Consider the following 13,443-nt stretch of genomic DNA (forward strand, 5'->3'; position numbering starts at 1 on the left):
ACTTACCTATTTTCATTAGCTTTTCCCCCAATCTTAATCTCTTTCCACTTTCTCAACTTAAGGATTGTTCCAACCTTGCATCTCTTTATTCACTTATCCTATTCTTTGACAAGTTTGTTTTAAAATCTGATTACTAATCGTATTTTATCAATTATGTATGTTTTAAATTGTAAACCGCCTAGATCAGTCTGTATAGGTGGCATATAAAAGCCTTTTAAATAAAAAAAAAAAAAAGCTGGATGAATGTGAAATTTTTGCAGATAATTCTGGTCACATTTTTTTCTTCTGCTCATGGTGGCCTGAGTAATGAGCATTTTGGGATCAATCTAGTTCCCTGTACATACCCGGATCAGTCCAGACTCCTGGGTTTTGCCTCCCCACCAGCAGATGGTGACAGAAAAAGTTGACAGACTCTGCCATATATACCCGGGTGCCACCCAGTCTGCCAGTATTACTGTCTCTAGCAGATGGTGGGGTTGCCAAACTCAATCTTTACTTAGTAGCTAGGTTTTTACCTTTTTTTCGGTTGTTCAAAAGTTATAAAGCTTTTTAATTAAAAAAAAAAAAAAAAAAAAAAGTAAAGTAATATTGATAAGTTAGACAGGATCTTCTTTTTGCTTCAGAAGGTTACCAGTGTGAGTGCTTCAGCCTCCCAGGGGGTTGGCAAGTCCTGAGGGGACTATTCCCCCCTGGTGTGAGGCGGCTGCAGCAGGGGTTGAGAGCCTCTTTTTGTCTAGTGCAGCAGATGCTGGGGTGATACTGGGGAGACCAGATCACTCACTCCAGCATCACCAGCCAAGGATCACTTCGTCAGACCAAGTTTAAAACAAAAAAAAATTTTTTTACTTAATTTTCTCTCCGTTGTTTCTTTGCTGCGGCTGTGTGGGCACTGCGTTTAATCACGCATCGATTTCTTACTGTGCGGGGCTTTCCCTGTGGTATATTGATACCGCGTGTGCGGCTCCAGTCGGGTGCGCCTGTCCCGAGACGGACTCTGTTCTGCCTGCCTTCCTGGCGGCGAGTGACCTCAGCGGGGGCCCGGGGGGGGGGGGCGTTCGCAATCTGTCAGTAGCACTGGCAGTAGGGGAGCTCCCAATTCCTCCTCCTTGTTCCTTTCCACTGAGCACGGGAAACGGTGCCATTTTGGATGCCTTTGCGGCAGGGGAGGGGAATCTCCCGCCGCAGCTTTCTCCACAATGGCCAGCTCAGAGGCCACGATCTAGCACACCGGCAGAGCCCATGACACAGGGAAATGCCACGATACAGATTCGGTTGATTCTGACTCCTCATTTTCTTCTGAGTTTGTGCTGGTCATGCATAAAGCCTTTAAGGCCCAGAAAGCTAGCAAGAAATGCGCTATTCCGGTGTTGGAGCCGTTAGTCTCCTCCTCCTTCTCGGGCGGCCCAACCCCTGATGGGGGTTGAAGGGGACAAGGACCAGCAGCAGAGCGCTGCATCAAAGGCGATGATCTGAAGGTTGCTCATCTGTTCAGAAAGGAGGAGTTGCTTCCTCTCATTCCTCCCATTTTGAAAGAGTTGGGAATAGACTCTCCTCAGGAAGAAGCACGCTATGGATCCAGTGTTATTGGGCCTGAGGGGTCTGGCTACTTTTCCATATTTTTCTGTCACGGATCTCCTGTTTCATGAATGGGACACCCCAGATTTGGGGTTGAAGGTCACTTAAGGCGATGGACAAGCTTTATCCACTGCCTGAGAAAGCATTGAGGTGCTTCGGGTTCCCAAGGTGGACGCCGCAGTTTTGGCGGTGACGAAAAGGACCACTATCCCGGTCACAGGGTCTCAGATCATCTTTGTGTGGAGTGGTCTGAAAAGAGGTAACATGGCATCCAAGACCACGATTGCCCGGCGCCTCAAGGAGGAGATACACTCTGCGTATTTACTGCATGGTAAGCCCTTGCCTGTAGGGGTTCGGGCACATTCGACAAGGGCGCAGGCAGCTTCCAGGGCAGAATGCCAGCAGAGGAGAATCTGTTAGTCATGTCTGACAACACAACAGTGGTCTACATCAACCGCCAGGGAGGAACCAGAAGCCAAACAGGTGTCCATGGAGGTAGACTCCTTAATGACGTGGGCGGAAGCAAACCTGCAAGGGATCTCTGCCACCCACATTGAGGGAAAAGACGACGACATTGTGGATTACCTCAGCAGAGCGAGTCTAGACCTGGGGGAATGGAGGCTATCAACCACAGCCTTCCAGTTGATAGACTGCTGGGGAACCCCAGCCATGGATCTTTTGGCAACCCGGTCCAACTCCCAAGTTCCCAACTTCTTCAGTTGTAGATGAGACCCTCCATCCCAAGGGATCGACCTTCTCGTCCAAACCCTGCCACAGGAGGACCTGCTGTACACCTTCCCTCCATGGCCATTACTGGGTGGGATCATCCGCAAGATAGAACACCACAGGGGGCTAGTACTTCTAGTGGCCCCAGACTGGTTAAGAAGACTGTGGTATGCAGACATGTGAAGATGTCTGGCGGGGAACCCCCTGTGCCTACCTACTCCAGCAAGGACAGATCTCCACGAAGACCCAACTCTATTCTCTTACGGTCTGGCCATTGAGAGGACTCTCTCCTGAAGAGCAGATACTAGAGGGCAGTAATTGACACCCTGCTCCAAGCACACAAGTTTTCCACATCTTTAACTTATACGAATATGGAGAATATTTGAAGCCTGGTGTGAAGACCACAACATCCTTCCGCAGTCAGTCAAAATTCCCATGATCCTGGAGTTCCTGCAGGACAGCCTGAAGGGGTTGTCTCAACTCCAAGGTTCAACTAGCCACGCTGGCCTGCTTCAGAGCCAAAGTGAATGGCATCAGTCTGTCCTCACATCCAGATGTCTCCCGCTTCCTGAGAGGGGTCAAGCAAATCTGACCACCACTAAAGTGGCCAGTACCCATATGGAATCTCAATCTAGTACTCTACTTCCTAGCGGGAGCCTCCTTCAGACCTACATGCGGTCTGTCCCTACGGCTCCTGACCTTGAAGACTGCATTCCTAGTGGCAATATGCTCAGCCCATCACATCTCCAAACTTCAAGCACTATCCTGTAGGGAACCGTTCCTCAGATTCACACCAGGATCCATACAGCTACGCACTGTCCCCTCCTTTCTTCCAAAGGTGGTTTCTCATTGCCATCTCCAGACAAGCATAAGGATGTGGAAGACTCATGACGACTTCGCCATCTTAACGTCGGCAGACTTCTAGTCCGATACATGGAAAGATCGCAATCCATACGAAAGACTGACCACCTATTCGTACTTCACAGCAGGAAGAAATAAGGGGAAGCAGCCTCGCGGGCAACCATAGCCCACTGGATCAAAGAAGTAATAAGGCAGCCTACGTAGAGGCAGGCAAGCCTCCACCTCTACAAGTCAAGGCCCATTCTACTAGAGCCCAGGCAGTGTCCTGGGCAGAAACCAGGATGCTGTCGGGTGGCGACGTGGTCCTCCATTCACACCTTCTCAAGGTTCTACCGCCTAGATGTTCAGGCCAGGGAGGACACAGCATTCACAAGGGCAGTACTAAGTGGGCCATGGGCAGCCTCGCACCCGGCTCGGGAGTAGCTTTTGTACATCCCATTGGTCCTGAGTCAATCTGCTACACGCTAGGAAATGGAGAAATTACTTACCTGATGATTTCCTTTTCCTTAGTGTAGACAGGTGGACTCAATATCCCACCCACAGCTGACTCAAAATGCAGAAACCTCAGGTGACAATCCCCAAGAGGAAGACAAGCATGGGTAAGCCAGTCTTACCTCTAGTTAAGAAACCCATAGTTACCAGGTGTCGGCATTTCTCGGTTGACACTGGCGGTCTCCAGCTACAATTCACGTCAACTAGTTCAAGTTATGCAAACACACACACATCCACCATTGCTTTTTGAGGAGAATACTGAAGAGTAGAGCTCCCTGCACAGGTATATGTAGTGCTGACGTCAGATTGAAATCTGACTCCGTCTCCAACTGCTATCAGCACACTGGACCCATTGGTCCTGAGTCATCTGTTTACACTAAGGAAATTATCAGGTAAGTAATTTCTCCAATTAAAAACCTCTTAAAAATAGGAATGCTTTCACAATCTTTCTAAATCTCAAATCTGATTCACTGCATATCTTCTAGGGCATAGAATTCCAAAGTTCAAGGCCTAAAATAGAAAAAAGCTTTAGCTCTCATAACATTGAATTGAGTTATTGACAGCACAGGAACTATACTTATACATTGCTGCAGAGCTGAGGATGATTTGGCCCAACATTCCACTTGTTTCTTCGAAGTGTCTAAGTGTATGGATTTATGAATTAATGTGAGTAATTTAAATGTAATCCTTTGGGGAGCTGGTAACTAGTGCAAACCTTTTAAATGAGCAGAAACACGATCTCTAATTTGTAATCCAAATAGTCTTTAACTGTGGCATTTTGGATTAATTGGATAATCAATAAATAGGAAACCCTCATGACAAATTACAGTAATGTTAATACAATGGCTTGAATAACTAAAGTCATGAGAAGGATCAATCGTAACTTAAATCGCAGTCCTGGCTACCTTCTACATTTGTGCAGTTAAGTCTAGAATCAAGATAAAATCCAAGTTTTGTGCTTGAGTTACTAACTATAATGTATCCCCTCCCAATATAGTTAGCTGTGGTGCAATAGGCAAAGGAAGAGATCCCAACCATGAAACTGAGGTTTTAGCACCCCCCCCCCCCACCCCGACTTCTCACGTGGAAGGTGTAACTGCATAATTGTCAGCATAAATCAGATAAATTTTATCTGCAGCAAGGATAACTCCCGTAAAGGTTGTTTAAAAAAAAAAAAAAAAAAAACTGCAGACAAGGATAACCCCTGTGCAACTCCTCACTCATTAAAATACCAATCTGATCAGTTGCCATCCACTTAAAACTCTATCGAGAAGAAACAAATCACTATAAAATACCACCTCCTATACTGATTTAAGACATATATCGTGATCAGTTTTGAATATGAAATATCAAAGGCTGCTTTAACATCTAGCTGTGGTAAGTGAGGTGCAGCACTCAAAGATGCACAAGACAGACGTCTGCAATCATTCTTAAACAGTCCTTTGACGTTGCTGCTATTTCTCTACAAATAATGGCCTGCTGCACAGTGGTAACACGTGCCTGCCTATCACACACCAGAAGCAACACCCCTGGGGAGGCCATGGAACCAGCAGTATCATTCCTCGTGGACGCGGCTTCCGAACTGGTGTGCACCACAGCTAGAGGTTTGTCATCAGCTGTGGCAGCCAGGAGGCAACTCTGGCTTCGAAACAGGTAGGCAGAGTCTTCCAAAACGAGGCTCACAAGGATGCCCTTCAAGGGATCCCTCCTGTTCAGCAGCAAACTAGAAAAATTGGCTTACAAATGGTGATCCCCCACTGCCGCGGCTACCGGAGGACAGGAATAAGAGAAACCAGCGACCCTTCCCCCTGATCTTCCAGAGGCAGAGGATCACAGTGCTTCAACCCATATAGAAACAGTTATCAAGCACCTCGTCCTACAGACAGGAACCAGTCCTTTCGGAACAAGCACAACAAAAGGGGAACCAGCTCGGGTCCAGGCCCCAGCCGCACCCCACAGTGAGAATCAGCCAACCTGTCTAAAGGAAGAAGCAATAGGGGGCAGACTTGCCCTATTTTACCAAAGATGAGTCGATAACTTCGGACAGGTGGGTCCTAACCATCATTCGGGAGGGGTACTACCTGGATTCCCTCTGGACAAGTTCGTGGAATCCCCCTGCCACGACCCCTCCAAGAGTGTGGTAGTGGAAGCTACACTGACCAGATTACTGGCACTCGAGGCCATAACCCCAGTACCTCCACAGCAAATAAATAGTGGGCATTATTCCATTTATTTTATCATCCCCAAGAAAGAGGGGACATTCAGGCCCATCCTGGACCTCAAGTTGGTCAACCGCAACCTGAGGATTCCTCGTTTCCGCATGGAAACCCTACACTCTGTAATAAGGGCGATACAACCGGGAGAGTTTCTCACCTCCCTGGATCTTTCGGAAGCCTACCTACACATCCCGATCCATCAAGAACATCAGTGCTTCCTACGCTTCAAAATCCTGGACCATCACTACCAGTTCCAGGCACTACCCTTCGGGTTAGCCACAGCACCCCAGACATTCACCAAGATCATAGTGGTGGTGGCGGCACCCTAATCTAGACGATTGGTTGATCAGGGTGAAATCCCCAGAGGAAAGTCACCAGGTAACCAACAGTCAGAACTCTACTGGAGAGCCTCGGATGGGTGGTCAACACAAACAAGAGCTGTCTGCAGCCCTCACAGTCTCTAGAATATCTAGGAGTCCAATTCGACACCAAGGAAGCAGGGTCAGACTGACTCTGACAAGGAGATCAAAACTGATGAACCAATTGCAAACCCTGCTGAGCGAACCTCGCCCTACAGCATGGGATTACCTACAAGTCCTCTGTCTCATGGCATCACTCTGGAGGTAGTGGCATGGGCTCATATGAGACCCCTACAGCGCTCACTTCTATAGCCATGGAATCCACTGTCCCAGAACTACGCCGTTCGTCTACAGCTCCCGGGCAGAGTCCGGACTAAACTACAATGGTGGCTACAAGACTATCCTCACAGACCTGGATCCTGCTCACCACGGACACCAGCCTATGAGGTTGGGGAGCACACTGCGAGGAACTAACCGCCCAAGGGCAGTGGAACGCAGAAGAGTCGGGGTGGAACATCAATCGCCTAGAAGCTTGAGCAGTCAGACTAGCCTGCCTATGGTTCAGTGTTAGACTCAGACAAAGTGGTCAGAGTAATGTCGGACAACGCCTCAACAGTGGCCTACATCAACCGCCAGGGAGGAACCAGAAGCCAACAGGTGTCCCTGGAAATAGACCCACTAATGTGGGTGGAAGTGAATCTCTAGGAGATCTCAGCCGTACACATCACCGGAAAAGACAACATCATGGTGGACTACCTCAGCAGAGAAAGTCTAGACCCAGGAGAATGGAAGCTGTCGACCGCAGCATTTTCCAAATGATAGTAAACCATTGGGGGAATACCAACCATGGACCTTCTGGCGAACTGGTCCAAAACCCAAGTTCCCAGTCCCAGGGGATCGATGCTCTGGTGCAGACCTGGCCACAGGAGACTTATTCACCTTCCTGCTGTGGTCCCTATTAGGTGCAATCATTCACAAGATACAACTACATGGGACCAGTACTTCTTGTGGCCCCGGACTGGTCAAGAAGACAGTTGTACACAGACATGCGAAGACTGACAGGGAACCCCCTGCCACTTCCTCCGCACAGAGACCTGCTCCAACAAGGGCCGATCCTCCACGAGGATCCAGCTAGATTCTCTCTTATGGTCTGGTCATTGAGAGGGCTCGCCTGAGAGCGGATACTCGGGGGCTGTAATAGACACCCTACTCTGAGCACACAAGTTCTCCACATATCTAACATAAGGATTTGGAGAATATTCGAAGCCTGGTGCAAGGACCACGACGTCATACCATGCTCAGTCAAAATTCCTACAGAAGGGATTGTCCTTCAACTACATCAAGGTACAGGTGGCCGCATTGTCATGCTACAGAACCAAGAGCGACAGCATAGTCTCTCACACGGACGTTTCACGCTTCCCGAGAGGAGTCGAGCACATCCGCCCACCCCTAAAGTGGCCGATACATCTTTGGAATCTCAACATGGTCCTAGATTTCTTAGCAGGAGCCTCCTTCAGCCCCTCGGAGGCCTGTCTTTCAGACTACTAACTTTGAAGACAGCATTCCTGCTGGCAGTCTGTTCAGCCAGTCATATCTCGGAGCTGCAAGCACTGTCCTGCTGTGAGCCGTTCCTCAGGCTCACCCCGGGAACCATCCAACTATGCATGGTCCCCTCGTTCCTCCCCAAAGTGGTATCTCTCTTCCATATCAACCAAACCATCTCACTACCATCGCTGGATGAGCATAAGAATGTGGAAGAGACTAAAGTCTATGCCACTTCAACATCAGCAGACTCCTATCCAGATACCTGGAAATGTCGGAACCCGTACAAAAAATGGACCACCTATTCGTTCTTCACGGCGGGAAGAGGCAAGGGGAAGCGGCTTCGTGGGCAACCATAACCCTTTGGATCAAAGAAGTCATCAAGGCAGCCTACATAGGCGCAACCTCTACAAGTCAAGGCTCATTCTACTAGAGCTCAGGAAGTGTCCTGGGCAGAAACCAAGATGCTGTCACCCGCCGAGATCTGCAGGGCGGCGACATGGTCCTTCATTGCACCTCCTCCAGGTTTTACCACCTGGATGTTCAGGCTCGGGAGGACTCTGCATTTGCAAGGGTTGTATTAAGTGGGTCACGGGCTCCCACCCAGTTCAGGAGTAGCTTTTATACATGCCATTGGTCCTGAGTCCATCTGCTACACGCTAGGAAATGGAGAAATTACTTACCTGAAAATTTCATTTTCCTTAGTGTAGACACTCAGCATCCCACCCACGGCTCCCGTTACTCATGGAATTCTCAGGGGACATCCCCAGGAGAATGGTGAGTCAAAGCATAAATTGTCTTGAATCAGCCATTGATGGAAAAAAATTAATTTAGCTTGTGCCAGTCCAAATGTTAATGACTCCATAGAATCACATGAGTGCAACTTTTTTTTTATTTTTATTGAAATTTTCAATTATATAGACATCAGTAACATGTCACAGAAAACAGTGATATATAATCACCAGAAAAAATTAACAAATCTACTTCCATATTTAAGCCAGATCTTGAATTACAATGAAATTGGGGAGAATCAATACAAAGTAGAGCAATACTTAGTATGAGTGTGCAATTTTGGTCAGATGCACTGATCCATATGGACTAGGCTTATATAATATCAAAGCTGCCACACCACTCAAATTCAAGCCCTGATGGTACAGTACAGCCTGGCATTAGGATACCAGTTTTCTCAATTTTGTTGGACAATACTGGAACATAGTTCAACAAATATAAGTGCAAAAAGTCTTTTCTGGTCACAACTTCAATATAATATTTTTATTCATCAATACGGCAACTCCTTCATAATAACCACTGGTTTATATAGCAGTCCCCCGACATGGACGGTGTTTCGCCTGTCCGGCTGCTTCGGGGGTGGGGGTGCAATTTTTACAACAAGACCATCTGTAATAACACAAACACATACACATTGACCCAGATATTATCGGGCAACTAGGCATAACAATATCATGTTATAAGAAGACAAATACAGCAAACATACCTTTGTTAATAAATCCAAATTTTTAGTACAGGAGCGCCTTAGATATGTAACATTGACAGCCATTTAAACCCTCAATACTGGAACATATACATAAACCATGTATTGATACACTACTATATTCTATATTATAAATCATCCAGGAAAAGAACCTCAAATCCATGTGGACAATTTAAAATACTCAGTGTAGTGTGTGCCAGCAGTGAATAAAGCAAAAATATTAGGAATTATTTTAAAAGGAATAGAAAAGATCGTAATGCCTCTGTATCAATCCATGATGCAACCCACCTTGAGTGTTGTGTGCAGTTCTGGCTGTCCCATTTCAAAAGGACATAGTGGAACTAGAGAAAAGGGCAACAAAACTGATGAAGGGGTTGAAATGGCTCCCTTATGGAGAGAGAATGAACAGGTTAGGGCTCTTCAGCTTGGAAGAGATGACTGGGAGGGGGCATGATAAAGGCTTATAAAATTGAGTGGGGTAGAAGAGGTAGACTTTTTTTTTTTTTTTCTCTTTTCAAAGGATAAAATATCACGACACATAAAGCTAACCACAGCAGATTTAAAACAAATTGTAGAAAGCATTTTTCACTCCATGCACAACGAACTGTCTTCACCAACCTGAACTGGATTTGAAGTGATAGCCTAGAGTTGACAGGTTCCATAACCCTTTGGCAATTCAGTGAACCATCTTTCTCTTAAACATGAGAAAAATACTAACCTAAGAAATTCCATGCTGGGTCAGACCAAGGGTCCATCAAGCCCAGCATCCTGTTTCTAACAGTGGCCAATCCAGGCCACAAGAACCTGGCAATTACCCAAACACCAAGAAGATCCCATGCTACTGATGCAATTAATAGCAGTGGCTATTCCCTAAGTAAACTTGATTAACCCAGAGCATTTGCCTCTTAAATCTGGTAGATTTTGTTCCCTTGAGATTAGTTAGTATAGAAAAGTGGTTTTGCTGTTGCATTCTAATCTGGTAGAGGAATAAAGGGTAAAGTTTGCCATCTATGGAAAATTGGCAGACAACTGCTGCAGCCCTCTGATACAACCACATGTGCCACTCGGCCAGCCACAATGAATTTCTTGGCTACATGTTCCTTTTATTTATTTATTTATTTATTTATTTCCCTCCTACAGCGTTGACCAGCTGCTTTCTCCAGTGCTGACAGTCTCACCAAAAAGAAATGCACCAGATCCATGTGCAAGGGAGACAGTGCTGAATGCCATCAAGGACTGCCGTAAGAGGGTGATCGAGGAGGAAGAACAAACTGCCTCCAACGGCCAGGAAAATAAAAGAAGGTAACAGGAAACTTGGAATGTGGTACACTGGATTGGTTGATTGCTCTTTGCTGCCCTGCCTCATTCTTATTTTGGCATTTTTATAAAACATGCTAAATGTGATTCTAATGACTGAGATTTAGTAATGGGATTGTTCAGCTGTGATATAGTGAAATTGTTTTCCAAGATGTAGGGAGATGCGAATTTTCTTTTCTTACAGTCACCATACACAAATCATTTCAGAACTTGTAGTACATATCTTGTCAGTAATTATGCATTTGAGATTTGTTGGTGCCCTGTCATTCTTAGGTAATCAAATTGCAAGTGATATGCTTTGTAATACTACTGCTGCTTTTTTTTTTTGTGATCTAAGTCTTTTTCTCAACCCTTTCCTGGAGGCACACGTAACCAGTCAGGTTTTCAGGGTTGCCACATTGAATATGCATAAGATATGCAAATCTTCCTAATTATGGATATCCTTAAAACTTGACTGGTTAAGTGTATGCCCCCAGGAGAGGGTTGGGAAACTGATCTAAGATTTTCATCAAACAGGGCAGACAGAACTGCTTATCTAACACCATTAATACTAGTTCAGACCAAGGGTCCAAGCCCAATATCCTGTTTCAAACAGTGACCTTGCCAAGTCACAATTACATGGCAAGTAACCAAGCATTAAATAGATCCCAAGCTACTAATACTGGTGTCAAGCAATGGCTGTTTCCTATTGATTGTTTACAAATTTCTCTTCCAGGAAATGATCTATACCTTTTTTTTAAACTCTGCCACATTAGCTGCCATAACTACATCCTCTGACAATGAATTTCAGAGCTCAATTGTGTGAGTGAGAATTTTCTCAGATTTGTTTTAAATGTGCTACTTGCTAACTTAAATACAAGGACTGGGGGCACTCCATTATCTAAAAAAGTAAATAACAGATTCACATTTACCCATTAAAGTCCTTTTATGATTTTGTTGATCTCTACCATACATCCCCCTCCCCCAGCCATCTCTTCTCCAAGCTGAACAGCCCTAACCTCTTTAGCCTTTCCTCATAGGGGAGCTGTTCCATGCCATTTATCATTTTGGTCTCTTTATACCATGGCAACATTGTCCAAAAATATGCCATATCTTGCTCTTGGCACATGGCCATTATTGTGGCTGTAAATATCATGGCAAATTTAGGCATTGTTATAGGTTAACCATTGATGTCTGACATCCAAGAAAACAAGTGGTGGTTAATTTTTTCACAGATTATGTAGTCAAAGCAACTTCAGATATCATTTACGCATAAAGACATTTTAAAAGAACAGTATGATAGAGAATTTATTTTTGACCTGGCAGTTTTCTCCTTCACTTTTGGGCTCAATTGAAACCAAGGCTAGGATCCTGCTGTAGTCAGCCTTCATTCACAACTATGTGGTCACTGCAGTGACAATCTTTTTGGCCAGAGATTGTGGGCTCCTTTCAGAACCTTGCAATCATGGATCCTGAATACAGTGATTTTAAGCTTCATCCTTGAGCAATGAACACAGTTTCCTGCTTCTAAAATGCCAAGCATGGCCTCCATTGTATGCAAATATATTATCTTATTCATTCAAGATGTCTTGAAAACCAGAGCTTTGTGTGTTCACAGGACAAGCAGGATGGTAGTCCTCACATATGGGTGACATCAGGATGGAGCCCAATCACGGAAAACTGTCAGTTTCCAGAACTTTGACTGCAGGGTTCCCCCTTCAGTCTTTTTCCTCGCAGCAATAGCCTCACAGTAAAGGAGCTCTGAAGAGATTCCTGACAGGAATTTTCCTCACGGAATTACTAAAAGTTAAATTGCCCCACAGGGGTCCCTGCTCTACCTTTTTATAAGTCCGCAGAACTCCGGTAAGTCTTTACCCATTTCCCATCAATTACTGTCTAGTTTGGCCTTCGCGGCCTACTAGCCGTCGACTGTACCGCGGCTAAAATTTTTGCCATGGCGTCTGTTTCATCGGTGCCCGGACTGTACCCGCACCATATCTATCAAAGACCCTCTTAAGTCTGTGTAATGTATTTAGGATGCGAGCACGATGTCTTGACCTGCACCAAATGTGCCCTAATGACACTGAAGGGTCGCAAGGCCAGAATGGAGAAGATAGGAACTTCTCTTCTGTGCTCAAACCCCAACTGAGTCCATTGCATCGACCGTCGTCAGAACCAGCACAGTCGACTTCGTACCAGCATCGACTTCTCGGCCATCGACACCCTCTACTCCCCCCTCGGTATCGAAGGGAGAAACCTTGCCATTGACACAGTAAGACTCGCACCATCGAAGGAGCGAAATCATCGTCTGAGCCGCTGTCAAAGAAGCCCCGTCCAGGAAAGGCACCGACCATTCCTGTGACCGGGTCTCCGAGGCAACCCTCACCCGATCAGGGATCGGGAGCCGCGACTCTGCCTTTAACAGTGGTCCCTCCGGCTATGCCTCTGCCTCCTTCTGTTCCGGAGCTGGGGCTACTTGCACCAGGTCTCTGAAGAACTGGACCAGATGGTCCAGGAGGCCATAGACAAGGCGATGCAACGTCTCCAGGTTCCTCCGGCAGTGCTGGCACAGCTGCTATCCAGGATGGAAGCGCTTATGGCCACTCTTCCACCGATGGCTCCAATGCCCTCCCCACTGACAGCATCATCGGGAGGAGAAACACCTTGCGCATTCCTCCATCCAGAGTTGGGCCTCAACCATCAATGCCGATACACCCCTTGCCACTGATCCAACCATCGGTGCAGATACGTCAATCGGCGCCACAGTTATCCATTGATGCCCTCAATGCCTATACCGGTGCCTTCACCATCATCGGTGCCTCCGATGATTCCTTCGGAGCCTAGACCAGGACCTTCAGGTATCCAACCACCCTCTCCCCCCTCT

General features: G+C 46.4%; 1 protein-coding gene across 3 annotated transcripts in view; it reads left to right on the forward strand.

The window, feature by feature from the left end:
- POM121 (POM121 transmembrane nucleoporin) overlaps positions 1 to 13,443 on the forward strand; it is a 113,691-nt gene that overhangs the window by 17,321 nt on the left and 82,927 nt on the right. For all 3 annotated transcript variants that reach the window (XM_029612947.1, XM_029612946.1, XM_029612948.1), the window contains exon 3: positions 10,404 to 10,565. In XM_029612947.1, the coding sequence (XP_029468807.1) occupies positions 10,404 to 10,565 (162 nt within the window). The remainder of the gene's footprint in view (positions 1 to 10,403; positions 10,566 to 13,443) is intronic.

Source organism: Rhinatrema bivittatum, chromosome 8 (assembly GCF_901001135.1).
Source record: "Rhinatrema bivittatum chromosome 8, aRhiBiv1.1, whole genome shotgun sequence".
Taxonomy (NCBI): Eukaryota; Metazoa; Chordata; class Amphibia; order Gymnophiona; family Rhinatrematidae; genus Rhinatrema; species Rhinatrema bivittatum.